The 25,639-nt window shown below is 43.7% G+C and overlaps 1 protein-coding gene across 1 annotated transcript in view; it reads left to right on the forward strand.

The window, feature by feature from the left end:
- Positions 1 to 25,639, forward strand: part of SLC12A7 (solute carrier family 12 member 7) — a 193,835-nt gene that overhangs the window by 154,010 nt on the left and 14,186 nt on the right. The window contains exons 15-20 of the mRNA XM_088445686.1: positions 3,679 to 3,798; positions 5,690 to 5,794; positions 13,202 to 13,370; positions 19,858 to 20,053; positions 22,328 to 22,497; positions 23,380 to 23,511. Coding sequence (XP_088301812.1) covers positions 3,679 to 3,798; positions 5,690 to 5,794; positions 13,202 to 13,370; positions 19,858 to 20,053; positions 22,328 to 22,497; positions 23,380 to 23,511 — 892 coding nt within the window. The remainder of the gene's footprint in view (positions 1 to 3,678; positions 3,799 to 5,689; positions 5,795 to 13,201; positions 13,371 to 19,857; positions 20,054 to 22,327; positions 22,498 to 23,379; positions 23,512 to 25,639) is intronic.

Genomic DNA, 25,639 nt, shown 5'->3' on the forward strand with positions numbered 1-25,639 from the left:
CTTAGATATTTGTATGCTCACCTCTAGGATCTCCTCTGCAGCCGTGGCTGCTCGTCGCACCTTATGGTTGCGTTATTGGAAAGCGGACGCGGATTCCAAAAAGGGATTAGAAGGTCTGGACAGGTACTATTTGGTCCAGATCTGGACAAAATTGTAGTTACGTTGGCAGCAGCAAAATCTGCATGTCTTCTGTCTGCTACGATTCCTTCTAGTGCTGGTGGGTCGTCCTTTTGGCCTCACAGGGCCCAAGGTAGGCCTAAAGTACAGTCCTTTCCACGGCAGGCTGGGGCCAAGAAATTGTCCAAGCCCAAGAAACAGGTCTGGAGTACCAGACGTCCGGCTCCTAGGTCAGATAACAAACCTGCGGCCTGACGGTCCAGGCCTCCTTTTGGGGGACCCCAAAGTGGGGGGCGCCTGCTTCAGTTCGCCCGGTGCTGGTCGCAGTGCATGTTCCAATTTCCCAGAGGGGCCTGGGTTTCTATTCCATTCTATTTTTGGTGCAGAAAACCAATGGGTCTTACCGTTCAATACTAAACCTAAAGGTCCTCAGCAAGTCCTTGAGGGTGCCTCTGTTTCGGATGGAGACCCTGCGGTCCATTATTCTGGCACTAGAACCTGGGGACTACATGGTGTCATTGGACATCCAGAACGCTTACCTGCATGTCACTATTCTTTTGCGCCATCAGCAGTTCCTCAGATTGGCAATCTGCAACGAACATTTCCAGTACCGGGCACTGCCTTTTGGCCTGGTGACTGCTCCACGGGTATTCACAAAGGTCATGGCGGCTCTCCTGCGGACGCAGGGCGTCCGACTGTTGCCTTATCTGGACGACCTCCTGTTGATAGCGGGGTCTCCAGAGCTTCTTTTACACCATCTGGATCTGACGATTGCGGTACTGCAACGTCACGGCTGGTTGACAAACTGGCAGAGGTCCACTCTCACCCCGTCTCAGAGGATCCTGCACCTCGGGGCCTTATTGGACTCCAGGCAGCAGTGGATCTTTGTGATGGAGGAAAAGATCCTTGCTTTGTAGTTGAGGGTGCGCAGTTGTCTGCAGTCTCGTCGAGTGTCGATACACTTGGCAAAGAGGTTATTGGGCTCAATGGTGTCGGTATTCGACATGGTGGAGTACGCCCAATTTCACTCCAAACCTCTGCTGCTATTGATCCGGTCCAGATGGAATGGATTGCCTCAGGTGTCTCAAGTCCCAGACGATGGGGCTCACTCCGGATGTTCGCCTGTCTCTAACCTGGTGTTTGCAGACGACCCACCTCAACAAGGGTCGCACGTTCTGGGTGGCGAACTGGGTCCTGTTAACAACGGACGCCAGTCTCCGGTGCTGGGGAGCTGTCACGGGTCCACACTTGTTTCAGGGCAGGTGGACTCGGGCGGTAGCGGAGCTTCCAATAAACATTTTGGAGCTCCATGCGGTGTCAAGAGCTCTCCAGCGGGCACAGCCGGTTCTCCAGGGTCACCCTGTGCAGGTCCCGTCGGACAACGCCACCACGGTGGCCTATTTAAACCAGCAAGGAGGAACCGGGAGAGTGGTCTTTATACCAGGACGTCTTTCGGAGTCTGGTGGACAAGTGGGGTCTTCCAGAGATAGACCTCATGGCGTCCCGGCACAACAACAAGTTGCCGGTGTACGGGTCTCGAACAGGAGACGAAAAGGCGTCTCTGGTGTATGCCCTGTCCGTCTAGTAGACGTTCCAGTTTGCCTACCTTTTCCCTCCGTTTTCCCTTCTTCCGCGGGTATTACGGAAATTCAAATCAAGAAGGAGGTACGCTACTGTTGATAGCTTCCGAGTGGCCCAGACGGCACTGGTTCTCCGACCTCCAGAGTCGGTCAGTAGACGTTCCTCTGAGGTTACCATTACGACCGAATCTGCTGTCATAGGGTCCTTCTCTTCACCCGGACCTGACTCTGTGTGGCTGTTGAAACGGTCATGCTAAGGTCCAGAGGGTTTTTCTAGCTCCGTGGTGCAAACCATACTAGGAGCTCGTAAGCCTTCCTCGGCAAGAATCTACCATCGTGTGTGGCATACTTTCTTCCGGTGGTGTAGACCTAGAGGGTATTCCCTTAGGGAGTTCCGCCTGTCTAGGGTGTTGGCTTTCCTACAGGCTGGACTGGATCATGGGCTTCGCCTGGTTTCTCTGAAAGTGCAGGTGTCTGCCCTGTCAGTCTGGTTTCATCGTAGGATTGCTGCGCTCTCTGATGTGCACACCTTTATGCGAGGTGTTCTTCGCATTCAGCCACCTTTTGTTCCACCGGTGGCGCCTTGGAATTGGGCTGTGGTCCTGAGAGTTCTCTAGGGACCGCCGTTTGAACCACTGGACTCAGTGGACTTTAAATGGCTTACAGCTGAAACCATATTCATTCTGGCCATTGCCTCGGCCAGACGGATTTCGGATTTAGGGGTTCTCTCTTGTAGACCCCCTTTTCTGATTTTTCATAGGAATAGGGCGGTGCTTCGCACTCGTCCGGGATTCCTTCCCGAAGTGGTATCCAGTTTTCACATCAATTAAGAAATTGTTGTGCCGGCTTTCAATTCACCTGGACTTTCAGTGGGTGACGCCACTTGGGATGTTGTGCGGGCATTGAGAATTTATGTTGACCGCACTTCTTCTTTTAGGAAGTCGGACGCCTTGTTTGTCCTCTATGGCTTCCGTAAAAAGGGTTGGCCTGCTTCAAAGTAGACTTTGGCAGGCTGGATTCGTATGGCAATTTCAGAAGCTTATCTTCATGAAGGTCTTCCAGTTCCCTCCTTGGTGAGGGCTCATTCCACTAGGTCTGTGGGTCCTTCGTTTGCAGCTAGACGTGGTGCCTCTGCAGTTCAGATCTGCAAGGCTGCTAGGTAGTCTTCTGTCAATACCTTTGTGAGGTATTACGCTTTTGACATATTTGCCTCTCAGGATGCTTCCTTCGGGCGGCGGATTCTCCTCTCAGCACAGGAGTGTCCCCACCCTTAAAGGATACTGCTTTGGGACATCCCCAAGGTATCCTGTGGATACCCTATGGACCCTGAAGTAGAAAATATGAGATATGGTAAGAACTTACCCTTGTTATCTCTATTTCTACGAAGTCCATAGGGTTCCACAGGACTTCCGCCCTGGCGCACCTGTACTGCAGATGGGCTTTATTCTGGTCACCGGTTTTTCCGTCTCCCTATGGTGAGAATGTGATTCTTGTGAGTGTCCAGATTTTTTTCTTCTCTCTTTCTTCTCCTCCTCCGGCCTATGGCTTGTGACGTAACTGAGATGCCTTGGCCCGGGGGCGGGGTATAGGAGAGGGACCCAGATGCATCCTGGGAGGCTGAAAACTTTAACTCTGTGGTGCCTGAAGACTGACGTCATCACCTATACCCCAAGGTATCCTGTGGAACCCTATGGACTTCGTAGAAATAGAGATAACAAGGGTAAGTTCTTACCATATCTCATATTATGTTGTTGTTTTTTTATACCAATATTAGTTTGAAACATTTAACCAGGTGTTTCCTGAGATAGGATTTAAGTAAACAATTTTTTAAATTCATACCAGAGGCGGCAGCCAACCATCATTTAGCCTGACCTGACACCGAGCATGATTGAATGTTTAAATTTTATTTTAATTTATTTGCACTGTATACATCAGCACTTTCAGTACCTAAATGAGCTAATTGAATTTGTTTGTTTTTCAGGACACTCTCCTTTGTGGGAATGAGTTTATGCCTTGCTTTGATGTTTATTTGTTCATGGTATTATGCGTTAGTTGCTATGCTGATAGCAGGATGTATTTATAAGTACATTGAATATAGAGGGTGAGTCAATAGAAACGGCTATATATAGTGCCTCTCAGAAAATATATACATTTTAGGAAGTTACAGACCTTTTACAATACAAAATAATTCATACTTACTATGGATAATGGATTTTTGTATGCATGTTATTTGCTTTGCTCAAAGCTTAGAGAACTGATTCATAAAACTAGTATGTATGTTGTCAAGGAGTTCAGTGGAAATTAAAATTGTATTTTATTTCCTTATCTCTATCATAAAGCTACTAAAGTATACGCATCTTGTGCTGTTCCCACCAATATACGGTCTAAAGATCTACAGTAAAAAGGTAGACAATGTCTTAATAGACACCAGATGTTAGACAGGCAAAAGGTCGACACACTAGATGTCGACATATAAGAAGGTCGCCATGTACAAATGGTCAACGGGGTCAAAATGTCTACTTGAAAATGGTCGACACATGATTTTTTTTCTTATTTTTTTTTTAGGGTTAGGAACTTACCGGAAGGTTAGGGTTAGGCACTTACCCCAACGGTTAGGGTTAGGCACCAGGATGGAGGGTTAGGGTTAGGCACTAGAAGGGACAGTTAGTCAGGCACCTAGCCTGATGGTTAGGCACCAGGAGGGAAGGTAAAGGTGGCTACACACCTGACAGATATATCTGCAGATCGAGTGATCTGCAGACATATCTGCAGATGATGGTCGTTTATACACACTGAACGGCCATCATCTGCTTGTGCCCTCGGTTCCCAGGGGACGGGACCCGATGGCCGGAGGGCGGGTCGGGAGCGTGTCCCGCCCCCTCCTCGCGGCTGCCGCTGTGTGTGTACGGGTGGTCTGCAGACCGCCCGTACACATCTGCCGATGGACAGATGGTCTGCAAACATATCTGTCCATCGGCTGTGCAGCACAGCCAATGCAATATGTTAGTGAACGACGACGTTCACAGACATATCGCAGGTGCACACTGGCGAACGTGCAGCAGATATATTGGCCGATCAATTGATCGGCCAATGTATCTGTCAGTGTGTACCCAGCATTAGGGTTAGGCACCAAGGGGAGGGCTAGGGAGAAGATTAGGGCTAGGGGGGAAAAAAACATGTGTCGACCATTTTCATGGCGACAATATGCATGTCGACCTTTTGACCCTGTTGACCATTTGTACCTGTTGACCTTTTTACATGTCGACCTTTAGTGGATTGACCTTATGTCCATGTCGACCTATTGCCTGTCTAACATCTGGTGTCTGTCTAGACATTGTCTACCTTTTTACTGTAGATCTTTTAATCCATAACCGTTCCCACCTTCATCCCTGTTCATTATTATTAAAATTTATTTATATGACGCCACAAGTGTACCGCATGGCCTTACAATGTACGTAAAACAAATAGGTGACCAAAGACTTACAGTACAATACAATACAATGCAGGACAAGGACATGGGTAATACACATTGCCACATTAGCGACCATAACACCCACATAAGCAGCAGAGCTTAAGCAACCAAGTGTTAGGTGCTCTAGTAGGGACTAAGAAGTAGATGAAAGTAAAGTAGGGAGAAGCACAAGAGGAAGTCCATTATTTACACTTAATATAACACTCCTATAGGGACAGGTTTGTATAGAACATCAACTGGAGAGCACATGTCATGAATGCATCTGTCTGTGCTTCTGTGTAGGCATGTGTATCTCTAGGCCAGAGCAGTTACTTATCTGACATAAAGTAACTCTTTTGCAAAGCAGCTGCTGTATGGCAAGATAAATCCCTCTGCTAATATTATACAAATGCATTATTCCCTACATAATTGTCTCCTGAATGATCCTAGATTCCTTCATCAGTCGTTGTTTACATTGTTTTCATGATTTTTGTTTTGTATGTATTCTCCTATTATAACAATTTAATTCATGTATATCTAGGGCTGAAAAAGAATGGGGAGATGGAATACGAGGACTGTCCTTAAATGCAGCTCGCTATGCTTTGCTTCGAGTTGAACATGGTGCAACACATACTAAAAACTGGAGGTAGGTTTCAGTGTCATTCTGCCACAAGTAATGTTATGCCTGATCCTCCCACTTGCACACATGACAAGATTAGTGTTGTTCAGGGTGATGGATGTTTGGTGCATGGACTGAGCTGTCAGACTACTTCTAGATGACATTTCTTTATGTTCAAAGATGACCGCGTACACAGGCACATATATTTAGATTGACCAATTTACCAACACGCCCAATAATCACTTTATTTGGATTATTGTTTGTCTTATGTTGGTTCCCACCTTCTGTCATACAAGGCCATTGTGACGACCACGATTGCTGATGTTGCGTCACCTGTGGCAAGCAGTCTGCAATTTAAACTTTCATGAGCAGACTCTCCCTACATAGGCATTTATTTGTGTAACTTGGATGTACCATGTGTTCCCTACTGTCCGGCACTGCTCTGTGTTGCCATACAAATAACTATTAATGATATTAATGTGATTAGCCAATCTACTAATTTCAGTGTCGCAGATCTGGCAAATGTCACCTCTCCGTAGCCCGGCCACAAACACTACATTTTGGTCAAGACACATTCATAAATTTGTGTTGTGAGCATTTTGCTCTTCACATACTAGGACTGGAAGTCAAAGACATAACTGGGCTTATGGTATATTATCAGACTTTATACATTGCAATAACTGGCTTTATGGTATATTATCAGACTTTATACACTGCAATAACTGGGCTTATGGTATATTATCAGACTTTATACACTGCAATAACTGGGCTTATGGTATATTATCAGACTTTATACATTGCAATAACTGGGCTTATGGTATATTATCAGACTTTATACATTGCAATAACTGGGCTTATGGTATATTATCAGACTTTATACACTGCAATAACTGGGCTTATGGTATACTATCGGGCTTTATACACTGCAATAACTGGATTGATGGTATATTATCAGGCTTTATGCACTAAATAACTGGGCTTGTGGTATATTATCGGGCTTTATACACTAAATAACTGGGCTTATGGTATATTATCAGGCTTTATACACTGCAATAATTTGTGTTATGGTTTATTATTGAGCTATATACACTGCAATAATTGAGCTATTGCCCAGTATCCATTTTTCTACTTCAGGGTCCATAGGGTATCCACAGGATACCTTGGGTATAGGTGTGACGTCAGTCGCAGGGCACCAAAGAGTTAAGCTTTCAGCCTCCCAGGATGCACTAGGTCCCCCTCCTATACCCCGCCCCCGGGCCAAGGCACCTCAGTTTAGTTTGGTGCCCGGCCGGAGTCGGGTGCACCTGTTGGAGTGGGGGCTAGAAGAGCCCCTGAAGCTTTTTCTTCATGCAGCTGTGGCTGCACATCTGGATGAACAGCATGGACAGTCAGTCCTGACGTCCATGCTGTCTTCCCTACACCCCGCCGGTACCAGAACGCCGGTACTGATCCGGGGATGCTGGTGGGCTTCTGGGGTCACAGCTAGCGGTGACCCCAGATGCTCCGGACCATGGCCGGATTCAAGGGGGACAGAGGTAAGCAGCGGGGTCCCGCGGTGGGTCCCCGCTGATCACATGGTCCTAAGTCCCCAGGCAGGGGGCTCCCTGGGGACTGGCTGCAGCGTGGAGCCAGGCGACCAACCTGCGCTTCCACTACCCCCTGGGACAGCGGACCGCAGCAGAGCGGTAGCGCTGCGGCGTCCCAGGGGTTAAATGCATGCCAGGGGAACGCGCCTTCCCTGTCTCACAGCCGGCGCCTCCCCCGCTGCACACAGCCCTCTCTGCATGCTGCCGACTGGTCCTGTGGCAGCGCTCCTCCCCCAGGCCAGCCTCCTCTCTGCTCCTCGGCGGCCATCTTCTCCAGAACGCATGGTGAACGCTGCTGGAAGCGCTGGACGGAAGCATCGTGGTCTGGGTCCCCCCGCATACCTCTCCTCCGCTGTGGCTCAGGTCTGTGTATGCAGCGCTGTGTCCTACCAGGCCCTGTGTCTGTGTAGTTGAGTAATCAGCGCTGTTAGTGCAGGAATTGTTATTTCTCTGCATTGTATGTGACTGTGCTAGCGCTGCCTGTAACTTTTCTTCTCTAAACTGTCAGCTTTATTACTGTCCCTGTTCTTCTGCTAAAGCCCTTGCGGTGCGGTGCTGCAGGGTGGTCTCTCGCCTATTTAATACTTAATTGGTGAGAGAGGTCACATACGTGGTGCCATCATGTCTGAAAGTGATTTTCCCCTCCGGCTACAGTGTACCACGTGCAAAGTACCGTTAGCGGAGGGGGAGGGTAGCGCGGAGGGCCTTTGCCGGCAGTGTTTGTCCATGGCGCGGCCTATTACGGTTACAGCACCGGTACAGGAGCCGCCCTGGGCTTGTTTCGCTCAGGCGTTAACAGCTTTAGTGGGCCAGTTAGCTCCGCAGCCCGCGTTTACTCCGATGGGTTTGTCCCAGCAGTCTGTGGTGTCGTCACCCATGCAGGGGTTCCCACGACAATTGGTGGTACCCCACAGTCTCCCTATTTCCCCGCTCCCGGGTTCTCAGGAGCCAGCGTGGGTTAACTCCCTGACGAGTTCTGTACAGCACTTGTCGGATGTGTTGCAAGGGGAGTCTGTGATGCGGCCTCATAAAAGGCCGGTGGCGTCTCTGTCCGCTCCTTATGAGGATGACGAAGGGACGTCTGATGATGGGGAGATTCTGGATCCTTACGATCAGGAACCTCTCCATACTAAGGACGCTGATGCTAAGTCCAAAGTATATATTCCTGGACTTATTCGGGCGGTCCGCACAGCCTTGGTGATTGAGGACGAAGTTCCCCCAGCGGCTAAATCTAAGTATGCCTTTTTCAAAGATGTGAAGGGCGATGCCACAGTCTTTCCTCTTTCGGGTCAGTTGGTGGACCATTTAGAGGAGGCGTGGAAACAACCTGGCAAAAGATACCAGCCGCAGAGACGCCTGGCGGTGGCTTATCCGTTCGCGGATAATTATTTTGCTAAGTGGGAATCCCCTCCACAGGTGGATTCTCACGTGACCCGTCTTGTCCGTAGTGCCACATTGCCGATGCCATCCATGTCCTCCCTTAAGGATGCTACGGACCGCAAGGTAGAAATCTGCCTGAAGTCCGCTTATTCCCTTGCAGGGGGGGCAGCACGGCCGGCTATGGCCATTTGCTGGGTTGCCAGAGCGATGGAGCGCTGGGCGGATTCATTAGAGGCTTCTTTTGAATCCGACTGTCCGGCCGAACAGGCGGAGTTGATTGGCAATCTCCGTGATTCGGCCACCTACATCAACGAGGCGGCTCTAGACATTAGTACTCTGGTGTCTAGAATTTCTTCAGCAGCGGTGGCTGCTCGTCGCACCTTGTGGCTGCGATCCTGGAAGGCGGACGCAGATTCCAAGAAAGGTCTGGAAGCGTTGCCGTTTACCGGAGAAGTTCTCTTCGGTCCGGATCTGGATAAGATTGTGGCCACGCTGGCGGCAGCCAAATCTGCTTGTCTCCCGTCGGCCGCTGCTCCTTCTGGTTCGGGACCATCGTCCTTTCGGTCATCTAGGGCCCAGGGCAGGCCCAAACCACAGTCGTTTCCTCGACAGGCTGGCCCTAAGAAATCGGTCAAGCCCCGGAAGCAGGCATGGAGTACCAGACGTCCGGCCCCCAAGCCAGATGACAAGCCTGCGGCCTGACGGTCCGGGCCTCCCTTTGGGGGATCCCAGGGTGGGAGGCCGCCTGCTACAGTTCGCCCAGTGTTGGTCGACCACTACGACAGACACTTGGGTTCTGGAGGTGGTTTCCCACGGATACGCCCTCTCCTTCCGGCACAGACCCCCGGCTCGCTTCTTCACCACGGGTCTCCCATCAGACCGGAACAAGGCTACGGAGCTGCGGAAGGTATTGCACACTATGCTCCAGGCTGGAGTTATAGTGGCTGTTCCATTCTCCCAGAGGGGCCAGGGTTTCTATTCAAATCTATTTTTGGTACAGAAACCCAATGGGTCATATCGTCCGATTCTCAACCTCAAAGCACTCAACAAGTCTTTGCGGGTCCCGAAGTTTCGGATGGAGACCCTACGGTCCATCATTCTGGCGCTGGAACCTGGGGACTACTTGGTGTCATTGGACATACAGGACGCTTACCTGCATGTCCCTATTCTTTTGCGCCATCAACAGTTCCTCAGGTTTGCAATCCGCAGCGACCACTTCCAGTTTCGGGCGTTACCTTTTGGCCTGGCAACAGCACCACGTGTTTTCACCAAGGTGATGGCGGTCATGGCGGCTTCTCTGCGGCTGCAGGGAGTCCGCATGTTGCCGTATTTGGACGACCTGTTATTGGTGGCAGGATCTCCAGAGCTCCTGTTACGCCACTTGGACCTGACCATTGCACTGCTGCAACGGCACGGCTGGCTAATCAACTGGCAGAAGTCCACTCTAATCCCGTCTCGGAGGATTCTGCATCTTGGAGCCTTATTGGACTCGGGACAGCAAAGGATCTTCGTGACGGAGGACAAGATCTCTGCTTTACAGTCAAGGGTGCGCAGTTGCCTGCACAGCCGCCGGGTGTCCTTACACTCGGCGATGAGGTTACTGGGCTCCATGGTGTCGGTGTTCGACATGGTGGAATACGCCCAGTTTCACTCCAGACCTCTGCAGCACCTGATCCTGTCAAAGTGGAACGGGCTGACTCAGTCTCTGAAGTCCCAGACGATTGTACTCACCCAGGAGGTTCGCCTGTCCCTTGCGTGGTGGTTACAGACGACCTCAACAAGGGACGTCCGTTCTGGGTTCCAAATTGGGTCCTGTTGACAACGGACGCCAGTCTTCGGGGCTGGGGAGCAGTTTCGGGTCCACACTTGTTCCAGGGCAGGTGACGCCGACAGAAGCGGAGCTTCCAATAAATATCTTGGAACTCCGTGCGGTCTTCAATGCTCTCCAGCAGGCACAGCGGTTTCTCCAGGGTCGCCCGGTGCAGGTCCAGTCGGACAACGCTACCACCGTGGCCTACATAAACAGGCAAGGAGGAACTCGCAGTCGGGCGGCTCTCGTAGAGGTCTCTCGGATCCTGGTTTGGGCGGAGCGCAATCTTCCGGCCATATCAGCGGTCTTCATCCCGGGAGTGCTAAATTGGGAGGCGGACTTTCTAAGTCGCCAGGACGTTCATCCGGGGGAATGGTCCCTGCACCCGGACGTTTTTCAACTACTGGTGGACAGGTGGGGTCTTCCAGAAATCGACCTCATGGCGTCCCGGCACAACAACAAGTTGCCGGTGTACGGGTCTCGCACAAGAGACGAAGGGGCGTCTCTGGTGGATGCTCTGTCCGTCCGGTGGACGTTCCGGTTCGCATACCTGTTCCCTCCGGTCTCCCTTCTTCCACGGGTAATCCGGAAATTCAAACAGGAAGGAGGGACGCTCCTGTTGATAGCTCCCGCGTGGCCCAGACGGCACTGGTTCTCAGACCTTCAGGGTCTGTCCGTGGACAGTCCTCTGCGGTTGCCGCTACGACCGGACCTTCTGTCTCAGGGTCCTTGCCTTCACCCGGACCTGACTCGGCTGTCTTTGACGGCGTGGCTGTTGAGACGGCCATGCTGAGGTCCCGGGGTTTTCCAGCTCTGTGGTGCGTACCATGTTACGAGCTCGGAAACAGTCTTCCGCGAGGATATACCATCGCGTGTGGCATACGTTCTTCCAGTGGTGTCGACCGAGAGGTTATGCACCGCGGGAGTTTCGTCTGTCTCGGATTCTCGCCTTCCTGCAAGCGGGACTAGATCATGGGCTTCGCCTTGCTTCTTTGAAGGTACAGGTTTCGGCCCTATCTGTCTGGTTTCACCGTAGGATTGCTACAATCCCGGATGTGCGCACCTTTATGCAGGGTGTTCTCCGCATTCAGCCGCCCTTTGTTCCACCTGTGGCGCCTTGGGATTTGGCTGGGGTCCTGAGGGCTCTCCAAGGACCGCCGTTTGAACCACTGGGCTCAGTGGATCTTAAATGGCTAACAGCTAAGACTGTTTTCCTTCTGGCCATTGCTTCGGCCAGACGTGTTTCTGAGTTAGGGGCTCTTTCTTGTAGACCCCCTTTCTTGGTTTTTTATGGGAACAGGGCAATGCTCCGCACTCGGCCCGAGTTTCTTCCCAAAGTTGTTTCCCAGTTTCATGTTAACGAGGAAATAGTTGTTCCGGCCTTTAACTCACCGGGTCTTTCCGTGGGTGAGGCCTCTTTGGATGTTGTGCGGGCCTTAAGGACTTATGTTGACCGCACTTCTTCGTTTAGGAAGTCGGACGCTTTGTTTGTCCTCTATGGCTTCCGTAAAAAGGGTTGGCCTGCTTCAAAGCAAACTTTGGCAGCCTGGATCCGTATGGCTATTTCTGAAGCTTATCTTCATGAAGGCCTACCGGTCCCTCCTTCTCTGAAGGCTCATTCCACTAGGTCTGTGGGTCCTTCGTGGGCAGCTCGACGTGGTGCCTCGGCAGTTCAGATCTGCAAGGCTGCTACGTGGTCTTCTGTCCATACCTTCGTGAGGTATTACAGGTTTGACACCTTCGCCTCTCAGGATGCTTCCTTCGGGCAGCGGATTCTCCTTTCTGCACAGGAGCGTCCCCACCCTTAAAGGATACTGCTTTGGGACATCCCCAAGGTATCCTGTGGATACCCTATGGACCCTGAAGTAGAAAATATGAGATATGGTAAGAACTTACCCTTGTTATCTCTATTTCTACGAAGTCCATAGGGTTCCACAGGACTCCCGCCCTGTCACACCTGTGCTGCAGATGGGCTTTGCTCTGGTCACCGGTTTTCCGTCTCCCTCTGGTGAGAATGTGATTCTTGTATGTGTCCAGATCTTTGTTCTCTCTCTTCCTTCTCCTCCTCCGGCCTATGGCTTGGTAACTAACTGAGGTGCCTTGGCCCGGGGGCGGGGTATAGGAGGGGGACCTAGTGCATCCTGGGAGGCTGAAAGCTTAACTCTTTGGTGCCCTGCGACTGACGTCACACCTATACCCAAGGTATCCTGTGGAACCCTATGGACTTCGTAGAAATAGAGATAACAAGGGTAAGTTCTTACCATATCTCATATTTTAAATAAGTGTATTTGGCAAACATTAGATTTTCTTGCTGCCCTGTTCCTGGTGTAAGCTACTGGCCTATGGGAGTCCTTTTTCACAGGAGGAAGATCAGCCTGCTTCTTATCTACTCATCTTTTGGATTGTACACTATTACATTTTATCAGTGAGCTTAATTTATTCACACCTAGTAATAAATATATGCATATACTAAAAACTTAAGCCAGAACTGACCATCAAAAGTTTGTTTGTTTGTTTTTTATGGACTTGCTAAAATTAGCCTTGTATTCATTTGTACAAATCGGCAATGTACAACTAGGTATTTGCATTTCATTACTGAGAAATATAGTTACACATTTAAATGGAGTAGCAATAAATATATGTGAAAATATATTGCAGACCTCAGGTGTTGGTGTTACTGAACCTGGATTCTGAGCAGAATGTAAAGCATCCCAGGCTGCTCTCACTAACATCTCAGCTAAAGGCTGGCAAAGGACTGACCATTGTGGGCTCTGTGCTGCAAGGAACATTTCTGGATAATCACATAGAAGCACAGAAAGGTGAAGAAGTAAGTATTTCAATTTACTTTCAGTAATTCCATTTGGGATTTTTTAGCTCTAGTCATAAAGTAAAGAGTGATGAGAAGCACTTTCAGCCATTTCTGCTTAAATGTAACCGAGCTGGTACTGATGAAAGCACAGTAATGTAAGATAATGCATGAGCAAAGAGTAGAATACGCTTTAAGTAATGTGAAAAATGCACATTTTCAATGTAACTTAAAGCACTAGGCTTAATATATCAAATTACATTTAACATCACCTATCTCTAAATTGCTTACAGAACTGCTGCCCTCATTAGTTTGGTAGTAATTCTAAAATATATATATATATATATATATATATATATATATATAATATGTAGCGCAGGCACTCCAAACAAAATACAGAGCAATTGCCCAGGTGCCCTCAGAGGGGTATTGAACAATGTCCAGATACAGGAAAACAGAAAAACCGCGGCACTCACGGGACCTTTATGAAGAAGACTCCAGACAATACTGTATCAGCGTTCACAACGTTTGTCTATTCGCGTTTTTCTGTTTTCATATATATGTATATATATATGTAGAAATGAGAGAACACGGCGCCAAAGGATAATAAACACCCTATTTCAGTAGAATAGGAAGAAGTCCTACGCCTTAGAACCAGTCGTATTCAAGTTATATATGTCTTTTAAAATATAAAAAGTATAGTATATAGCACTCCCCTATAGTATGGGTGTCAGCTCAAACAGAAGAAGTATAGCAGTGGTGATCTGCTGTTATTAAATTTATGAAAACATTGAATCTGTTCAAAGCGCCTGTGTGCTAAACAAAGTGCTGTGCATACATAAATATTATTAATAAAATAAATATGAATAAATATTATTGATAAACTTCAGAAAAATCAATATTAAATATCTGTGGTCTTTTAACCAATAAAGTGCAAAGTGCAATTGTGAAGCAAGTTCCTTAGTAACACATATAAAACAATAGTACCATCTAAGAAAGTGCGAGTGAGAAAAAAATAGTACTCTGACTATAATATACGTAAAATGGACACACAAAAAAGACAAAACAATCAATATAATTTTAAAAAAGGAAGTTCATGAGAGGTAAGTGGACTTTACTACCATACTTATCAGATAAGCCGCAGAATTCCTTTTTTAAAATTATATTGATTGTTATGTATTTTTTATAATATTTATCTATTTGTGCATACCCTCATATACTGGTCAATAACAACTATCTAATTGCTGTGTATAGCACATCCATTTCTGCATAAACTTATTATTTATTTTTTATTGTTTCATTTTATATTTTTATTACGTTTCTTGTCTTAAAATAAATTTTGTGTGTCCATTTTATGTATATTATAGTCAGAGTACTATTTTTTTCTCACTCGCACTTTCTTAGATGGTACTATTGTTTTATATGTGTTACTAAGGAACTTGCTTCACAATTGCACTTTGCACTTTATTGGTTAAAAGACCACAGATATTTAATATTGATTTTTCTGAAGTTTATCAATAATATTTATTCATATTTATTTTATTAATAATATTTATGTTTGCACAGCACTTTGTTTAGCACACAGGCGCTTTGAACAGATTCAATGTTTTCATGTATATATATATATATATATATATATATATATAATATATATATTGTTAATATTAAAATGAACCTCTATATACCCCTGCCTGTACCTTCTAAAATCCTTCCTATAAACCTCTAAGGATGACACTAATTTGCGTACGCAGTCATACCATAAATAAAGACTTAGACGTGGAATCTGTGGTTCCAAAGCACAAGTGTTATTCAGGTAAAAGTTCAGACACTTACACGCAATTGATCTAGACACAATTTAGGCGCAAAAGGAAAATTATACAGACCCAAGGCAAGTATACATACGCAGGCGCTTCCGGACCCGGAGATAGGCATCAGCAAGAGACCCCTAGTCCTACAGCGTTCAGCACGAAGACTGAGAACCAGCGTTCGTGCACACATATTTATACCCCCCCAGAATAAACAGGACAATAGGGAAGTTTGTTGCTGGTGTCATTGGTTCCCAGGGGAGAAGCATCTGTTACAGCACATTTAACAGGCTAGTTCAAATAGACTCTCCCTGCCTCTAACAGCTGGGGATCTTCCTCTTCACGCCCCGTGCAACATCCTAACAGCTGTTCCTAAAATATACATTTTGCTGCTTGTAGGCTTTGCGATCCATAACTGGAGAATGCATGATGCGATCTCCCCACCGATAACACCGGAATACTGTTAAAAGAGTACGCATCAGTACAACTCCAAACACGACTTGTTTAGCATGTATAATACCTTAGTTATCAAATATCTTTTTTTCTCAGCATTTAAACTAACTGAACCAACTTAAATCATACACTTTAAAGCTTATTAAACCTTATGTGTGAGTATTCAGGGTTTGATATAAAGACGTATTAATGTGTGTATGAAGATGGGTGCACTTTAGCAGTGTGACATGCTGAGCCAGATAGTTCCACATGCCCTCTGTCAGCAGGCCCCCACCTTTACTGTGTTCAAAGGAAACTGTGTTATCATCTCAAGCTGTGAAGTCGGGGCCATCCTGTCTGTGTGTGGGGCTAAGACCTGTTTAGGATTCAGACAAATCCAATTGTGTAGATCAATGCCTGGATTATATTACAATTGCCACAACTATACTTTGTCTGCATCCAGGGATTCCCAATTTGTATGTAAAAATACCTATTGTCTATTCTATTTACTTTTACTCAGGAAGCTTGTTCTTCCAGTTGCCTTTGGTAGATTAACAAAAACATTGCCATCTTTTCTTAGCTCCTGAGTTGTAACTTGAAGTGACGCTGGTCACAGAATGGCGTCTTTCAGATTCTTGTTTCTAAAATGGAGTCTAGCTGCCATTTGCAAGATGGCGTCGCGCACGCTTCAATTTTAAACTGATCTTGTCTCAGCCAATAATCCAGTTTTGACAATATATATATAATCAAAAAAAATCTTGCGGATTAGGCGCCAGTAACAAGTTGAAATTGTGAGATAAAATATATCAATTAAAATGTAAATTGCGGATAAGCCCAATATCAATAGGTGGGCGTCAGCTCCCTGTCAACAATAGGTAGTATTGGTGATATACTACTTTGTAGAATGGGAAAGGGGGAAATTGACTGTGAGCGACAATTCCGCTAGGTCAGTGTAAAATTTGCAATACTCTGCAAATAATAGCGTGTAAAGTGCTAGTTAGTTAAAGTGCATAAAAGTGTTGAATAAATACAATTATTGAATAAATACCAGAGTGCTTAATAAATTAAAATGCATAGTGAGCATAAAACCCAAATAGATAAATATCAGGATGATGCCAATATATAATTAAAAAACATACAATTTATTCCAAAAATATATAAATAAAACCGAGAAAACAATGGGGATGTTCAAAAATAAATGATCAGAATATTCAGTGTAATTTAAAAAAAAACAAAAAAACGTAAAAGCTTATCTGAGTCAAGGTTAACGGAATACAGGTTTTCCTAGGACAAGAGATAGGGGTCTCAACGCGTTTCGTCTGCTGACTTCTTCATGGGAAGATCAAGGTGTAATGTTCACCTATTTATACCCCCTCTTGTTCCATTAGGGAGTAATCACTTCCGGGTCAGGGTGGAACCCTGCACCTGGTAAAGATTGCCTACACCCTCCTTTTCTCTACAAGGTGTGGATAATTAATAATATTCGGAGCATATAGTTACATTAGTAAAGTATATTAAGACTTTTTTAAGTAATCCAGAAACTTGTTTACTGGCTCCGATCTGGCCATGATCATGAGCGATACGTCACTTCCGCCCTTCTAAGGTGTCGCGCACGTACTGGCATCAGGTGTGTCTCTTTATCTATATTGGCACTTTGCATCCGAGATGATGGGCGATACATCATTTCCGGCCTCCGTCACTTCTGCATGTGTGCTGCTCCCAAATGCACCCCGTCGTGTCTTATCCAAACGCTTCGTTCCGTGTACTCCCGGACATCTGAGGCGTGGTTTAAATGACTCATAGCTTCCGCCCTTCCAGCGCTGATGCATGCACAGTATTTCCGCCCTTCTTTTTCCGCTCACCATCTGTAATCAGTATGTTTAGATGGTATATTATATTACCTGGAAATAAGCAAAATTCATCATGAATATACTTATGATGATTATGCAGGGAAAAAATAGGGTGGATATATGATTGTTAGAAACTTGTAAAAAACAATAATAAATTAATGACTATTTAAAAGAGGAATGTATATGTGGCATTTAAAAGAACTAATTGCAGAAAATGTTGAAATATTCCATAAATTAATAATTTCATGAGTAGTGATAAGGTAATTAGGATAAAATATAGTCCTCCAAGGTTTAGGATACAATCACAAGGTATTGTTAAAAAATGTTGAAGAAAATGTTCATATTTCAGAAGTTAGTTATTCCATGAGTAGAGTCTTCATAGTGATGAGGTAGGTGATTAGGATAAAATAAAGTTCTCCAAGGTTTAGGATACAGTCACAGCTGCTTCTTCTAGGGTGCCTTATTCTCAAGGTGACAGTTTGTTACTCTCAGATAATATACTAGCAAGGTAATTTATTGACCCTACTGGACTCTAGTATCTACACCACCAGGTCTTCCCCGGAGGTCTCCCATCCAGGTACTAGCCGGGCCCAGACATGTATAGCTTCCAAGATTGGACGAGTTTGGGCACACGTATACTGGTATGAGTGTAGATACTGTCGAGTTCCTTTCTCTCCTTGTTCCCGTCCACATTTTTTAGTAGGGTTAATTTGTAACTCCTTGTAGTTAGGATATATTACTACACCTGATATTCTCTGGGGATCTCCCTCCCAGATACTTGTCAGGCCCAAAAAACATGATTCAACCCATCAGGCTGCCCGCTTTCATGGGTATTGTCATGTTGGTATGGTAGTAATAACCCATTCCGTCCATCTTCTTGTTACTCCCTCACAGGAAAGGTGCAATCTCGTAGCTCTCGTTAAATCCTTTAGGAGCCAAGTTGTTGAGTTCAAAGATCCAATACATTTCCCGTCTGGCTAAAAGATTTCCTAAATCACCTCCTCTATCACCTAAGGTTACATGTTCAATAGCTTTGAACATTAAGTCCTCGGGATTTGAATTATGTTTATTTAGAAAATGTTTGGACACTGCATGACTTTCTACTTTGTTTTTGTTGTTCCTAATGTGTTCTTGGATGCGCAATTTCAGTAGTCTTTTTGTCTTGCCAATGTATTTGATCCCACAAGAGCACTCCAACATATAAATGACTGATGAGGACATACAATTCATAAAACTTTTGATGACCAATTCCTTTGTCCCGTCCGAAATCTGTGAAGTTTTTTCTCTTGGGGTGCAGATATTTGCATATGTTGCAGCGTCCGCATTTGTAACTTCCCTTGCAACTCAAGTTGCCACCAGTATTTCCCTTCTTCTCCTTTGGTAGTAAACTTGGTGCCAGAATGTCTTTTAAACTTCTATTTTTTCTAAAAACAATCTGTGATTTGCATTTTCTCCTTTAGCACTGGGTCCATTAGAAGCATGTTCCAGTTCTTATTCAGAGATGTTTTAATCTTCTTTTCTTTACCATTGAAAGTAGTGATAAAGGGGACCATTTCTTTTTTCTCATTTTTGGTTTTATACTGTATTGAACTAAATAGTTTATATCCAATGCTTCAGTTTTGTTTAAAGCTTTCTTCAGGATCTCTTCTGGATATTCCTTCTCTCTAAATCTGTCAGCATACTGTTCTAATTGGTCTTTGCATGTTGTTTGATCGCTGCAGTTTCGTTTAATCCTGTAGAATTGAGAAAATGGTATGTTTTCTTTCCATCTATTAAGGTGGCAGCTTTTGTAGTACAGATAGCTGTTGGCATCCACACTTTTAATGAAATTCTTTGTCACGATCTTGGAATCTTCCCCACTTAAAACCAGATCTAAAAATTCAAAGGCTTTTATGAAGAAGACTCCAGCCAATACTGTATCAACGTTTCAGTCTATTTTTCTGTTTTCCCATATACATATATATATATATATATATATATATATATATATAAAGCACAAAATGCCCGGCACTCAAGTCCATCCAAATCACCATGCTCGGTGCCCGTCCTCCAATCAATATTCCCACAGTAGCACTGGACGGCACTCTGAGTCCATGTATGAAAAATAAATCTCCAGGACACTGAGATAAGATCTTATCTCAGTGCCCTGGAGATTTATTTTTCATACATGGACTCAGAGTGCCGTCCAGTGCTACTGTGGGAATATATATATATATATATATATATATATATATATATATTCTTCTATCTTGGAAAAATAACTTTTTATACACAGTAAAATTTGGTGATATAGTGATAAACACCCAGTTAGAGTGCCACTTTGATTTTTTTCATAACAATTGTGATGCGTGTGTGTGATTCTTATTCAAAAGTGCCTTTAACCATGTATGACTAGCATGTAATTAAAATACATTTATTTAGAATATCAAAGCTTTAATGACTACAGAGAAGACCAAAGGATTTTGTCAGCTAGTTGTTTCATCCAGTCTACGCGATGGAATGTCACACTTAATACAGTCGGCAGGACTTGGTGGCATGAAGCATAACACAGTCTTGATGGCTTGGCCATACTCATGGAAACAGCCAAACAATCCTTACAGTTGGAAACATTTTGTAGGTGGGTATGTTTTTTTCATTTTATAGTATACAGAATAGGCTTTGTTGCTGCTTATTAGCTGTGTAGTGAAGAAAATATTTAAATGCACTGTATGTTACTCCAAGGAAGCAACTGGTGACCAATGAAGCAAATTAATTGCCATTCATGATGTTTGTGGCAATGAGCTGTCAATTTATGAAGTAAACTGGAGAAAGCTGTTTTATTATTATTATTATTATTATTATTTCTTCTCTGTATAGCGCCATTATATTCTGAAGCACTGTATTAAGAATATTTAATCATTCACAGTTCATGCTGCATTGGATCTTGCATTGTAAATTATTTGCCACACAAGCACACACACACAGACATGTCATCACATGAAAATAACAAGAATTGTTCCTTTAAAAACACGTTTTAAAATGATACTAATAAAATTTAGAGAAATCATAAGAGTCATAAATCTAAGAAAGCAATTTCTTTTATTTGAATCCATTAGGAAGGTATGTGTAAGCAGAGCAGCTCCTTTAACGCTAGACACTACATCCTATGTGCAATCCTTCAGAAGTTGATAACATTGTTGTTGTCTATTAAAATAAAATGCCATTCATTTAGACTACCTGTATTACTAAAACTGGCCAAAGTGGGAATGCAAATGCTGATGGCATCTTGCCTCTGAAAATGGCTAGTTAGGATTATAGAAAACACAATCATATCACTTTTTTTTCTTTACTAGCTGAGGAGTTCTGCTTTCTGCTATATAGGATAGTGTTCCTCCTGTCCTACAACTGGACATGCAGCACCTAGCACCAATGCCGGATTAATGGCTACAAACAGGCATGGTGCTGAAAATAGAAAATGGAAATGTAAAAGGGCCTATACTGAGAAGGGGGGAGCTGTGACCAGTGCTGTGTGGCTGTAGTCCGTACCATGTGATTGTGTACAAACCTATACAATTAGCCCCGATGTCTCACTAAATACATAAAAATAGCCTAATATGGTTTTGTAGGAAAACTAGAAAAACATTTTTAATACTTATGATTTGTGGCTGATTGTGTGGCCATCTAGGCAGCTGGTCGTCGTCATGCTGCCATGATAATGAGCCTATTTTTATATGAAGACCTCGACCTGTATCCCCATCCGCTCATTTGCTAATCTTGACCTGCTTACCACTTTAATAGTAACTGATCTGTAAGGGTATCATTACAAAGCCATTACAGTATCTCCAGGGAAACAGTGCCGGCTCCATTTCCCCAGAGATTTCTCCTGCGTCAGAGGCAGCCATGGAAGAAGACAAGTAGATTGCATATGTGCAGTGTGGGCTCCAGTGGACCCAGGGGCCTATGTGCATCCTGCATACATTATAGATACGCTGCTGGGCAGAGTCTGATGAATGCCAAATATTCTCTGTACAGTGCTGCGTATATTAGTGATACTATATACATAAACAATAATAGCAAACTAAACCAAATTCAGCAAATTATATTTGTAGCCCATTTATGAATGCCCCCTGTAACTTTGCATCCCTCATTTATAAGAACATACACTACATTCTTTTTTATTTATTTGTAATTGTGGATAGCAGTTATTTCACACCCTAATTATGCTACATTCCTTCAGTGTTCAAGTTTGCATATACTAGGTGATATTAGTCTGCCTAGAAATATCTCTCTTGCTTTTCGACAGTGACCCTTTAAGTGATCTGTGTTCAGGCAGTATGGCATGTAGTGAAGTCATAAAATGTGAAGGGTTAAGTATATTGACACTTTTGGGCTTCTTATAGAGTTGGTTGCAATTTTGTGACCGAATTGTAAAAGTATGCATGCAAAATTGTGGCTTACTGTGTGCAGGGGATCTGCAAGTTGAATTTTTATATATCTATACAGCCTGGGCCAATTACCGATAATGCCAGGGAACACATTGGGGGTGAGGGCTGCCGCTGCCAGCACTAGGCTATACCAGGCTGCACTGCATGATAGGGAGCCAGCAAATGTATGAAATTGCATGTTGCTTTTTAGAACGTACATAAAACACACTTCAATAAATTAAGATGACAAAATTACAAAGTGGAAACACAGTTGTGTATGTGTGTGTGTTATGGTTTTTCTACTTGAATTGCAAGTAATTTTTTTTTTTTGTGACGTTAATAAAGCCATATTTTCCTTTTTTTTTTTTTTTTCTTTTAAGACAAATCAATTTGAATTGATTGTCATATTTGGAGCCCAAATTAGTAGTTCTGACTGCATTATAAGACAAATCTTCCTTACTAATAAATTCTCCCTTGTGTTTCATCAGACACAGTACGAGATGCAACAACCGCTCAACAAGCTTTACTCGTAGCAAAAAACATTGATTCATTTCCTACCAATCAGGAACGCTTTAGTGAAGGAAATATTGATGTGTGGTGGATTGTTCATGATGGCGGGATGCTAATGTTGTTGCCTTTCTTATTACGACAACATAAGGTAGGGTATTTTATCTGATTTTGTTACACCTGTTGTATGAGGAAACTTATGTTTTAACTGCTGTTGAAACTGCGACCTAAAACATTGTCCCCTTGCTACAGGTGCTGTCAGACACGAACGCTTTGCTGCACATCAGAATTACCCAAATCCATAATTAAAAAAGTAGGAATATTTGTAGGTGCTTTTCGTACTGGAAGATCTACAAGACAGTAAGATACACATACCAAACCTAAATTTGTCATCACAAGAGAGGTGGCAAATTTGGGCAGGTTCACTTGAATAATTTTTAAAGCAGCAATCATTTTAAAGGAAAAACCAATCTGGATTTGCCTTTGAAATGATTGCCACTTTAAAAATATGTAAGACTCGCAGGAGTTCTCGCAGCGGCACCATATCACACCCTGTTACATAAGCCCTACTGCCTCTGTAGTCTCCTGTTATATACAGTAGTGAATGGGAAATGAGATGGCAGGTAAAATGTCTCTCAGAAATAAGAAAGGAGCAGCATCTGCTGTCTGTCCTGTTGCAGTTACAGTGCAGGACAGCACACCATGGGGACTACCGATGAGTTATGCTGAGGGAATACCTCTGTGGTCACTACCCAGATTGGCCTGTGCATATGAATAAGCTGTCCAGTGTTCTGGGTGCAGCAAATGCTGCTTCTGGATTGATTGCTGCGAGGCGGGCTTGCAAGAATGGTAACCTGTGGCTTCTCAATAAAATCAGCAATGTATGTAAATATTTTTACATTGAGTTCTTAATTCCTCTTTATTTACTTAATTTGCAGTGTTGTTGAACAATAAAAATATGCAGCATTAATTGTGGTATTTAAAATCTTTGGTGTGTGATTCCTAATAACCTATATCCTAATTCACATTTTAGGTTTGGAGAAAGTGCAGAATGCGGATATTTACTGTTGCCCAAATGGATGATAACAGTATTCAGATGAAAAAAGATCTCCAGATGTTCCTGTATCATTTACGCCTAGATGCTGAGGTCGAAGTGGTTGAAATGGTTTGTATTTTCCTTATATTTTAAATCCTGTTTCATTTTGCAATTGCTTTCATGTTACAGATTTCACACCATAGCGCTGACACAAAAAGGTATCATATTATACAGAACCTTTCCATACTAACCATAAGACAGAAAGTTACTATGGGCACTCCACACCTCGCAGGGATATCTTACAGGTTACCCTTGGTACTTACCTGCTTAATTAGGCCTATAGCTTTATTTACACGCACAATTTATTGTAAAACCACTAACTCACCATCAAGATACCATTTAGGACCCTCCAACCAGCCCTCTAATACTGTTCAAACTAGCAGCAAGCTTAGGGCATCTAGAGGAGTGGGTTCCACACCACACTGGCAATCATGTAAGTACCAAGGTGACTATTTTTATCCAGTGTTCGACAGATCTGCAATCCCCCCCCCCCAAAAAAAAACCTGGCCTCCTAATAGACTGGATGCAATCGTTTTCCAGTATGAACATGTATTTATTTTATATTTATATTGATAGATGGTAGTTTTAGTGATATTTTTTTTTACAACTGGCCTGGGTGCAATCTATACTAAGGGGGGGTCAATTAGATGTGATAAAACGAAAAGTAAACGTCGGTGAAGTTTTTGCACCCTTCGGGTGTTTTGGTGCGATATTTTTGCATCTTTTGTCTATGCACGCTCCCGTTTTTTGCACTGTCCTATTATAAAAGACTAAAACACATTAGAACAAAAACTGTTTGTGGAGTAACTTGTGAAAAGTAAAGGTGAATTTGGGGAAATCTGTCTGTACCACTTATAATAGGTAACTGACATAGGAAATAAATTTAGAAGTGTATTAGTGGCCCTATTAAAACTATTTGGGGTTCTTAAATTGTGTCAAAAGGCTGTTACATGAATATTTGTATGTGTGGAAAAATTATTGAAAAAAAACACATTTTTTGGGAAGAAAATAAATCCTGCAGTTAAATTAGGAGTACATTAAAATGGGTACAAGTATATTTTTGAGTCCAAAAAGTGCACTTATAAAATACACCAGGTTCAGCCACCTGCAATGTTATGTCCCATCCATACAGCCCCCCCAAAATACCTGACCACTAATTTTTTCACTCCAAAAATGACACGTAATTATTGCCAAAATTAAGCTAATTAAAATAGTATTTTTGCCTAATTTGTCATCAGAGGAGTGTCCAAGGGGTTCTGAACCAAGTCCCCACATTTCTAAGTAAAAATAGTGATTTTGCACAGCTTTTCACTTGCTCTGAGATGGTGAAAACCGTTTGTCAGTTTTTGTCTAAGGAGAATTTCCATGTGAACAAACTTCGACAAAAGTTTGCACGTGCAAAAAATTTTTGCTAAACCACAGCTTTTTGCGGCTAATTGAATCCGGTCCTAAGGATCAATGTGTGGTAAATATGTACACTATTCCTTAGTAAGAGAACGCCATAAAGCGAAATTTAGGTGAAATAGAGCTCATACTGTTTCCCTATTACTGATAAGAAGGCCAGCATATACAAGCATGCTGCCTTCTCCTTTGCCCCTGTCCGTATTCAACCTATGCTTACGTTTTTTAACTTTGACCAGAACACCAGTGCAGGGATAATAGACTAATTTATTCATTAAAAGCTTTGGAATTTATTGTACCAGGGATACAGGCTCAGTATAATCAGTGAGGCCAAGCCCACTTTCTCAACACCTTTTTGCAAATGGAGGTTGCAGATGAGTACAATAATAACAAGAAGGCCAAAAAGAACATACCCACCATATGTCTTCAAAAGACAAATACGTGAAATATAGTACATCTGTTTAACAATAAAAGAAAACCATAATTGATCATAGAAATTAAAATGTTAGAATGTTTCTAATTACAGCAGCAATATTTTCTTTCCTTATGATTCAGCAAATACAATAACTGCCAGTATCCAGTCAGTATAAAAAGAAATATAATAAGAATATTAAAAGAAGCCCAAAAATACCACAAAATAAGTCATTAAGATACAGCTAACAGAAGCCATGTGCATGGTGCAGTGATTCTTCTTGTCAAAAGCAAATTATGAAGAGACTTTTGGAAATGTAAGCAATTTATAAAAGCTGTGAAGACATGTTACTGTAGCATAATCCTTTTGACGTATTAGTTATAT

Source organism: Taudactylus pleione, unplaced genomic scaffold, assembly GCF_031769625.1.
Source record: "Taudactylus pleione unplaced genomic scaffold, aTauple2 ptg000386l, whole genome shotgun sequence".
NCBI classification, from domain to species: Eukaryota; Metazoa; Chordata; class Amphibia; order Anura; family Myobatrachidae; genus Taudactylus; species Taudactylus pleione.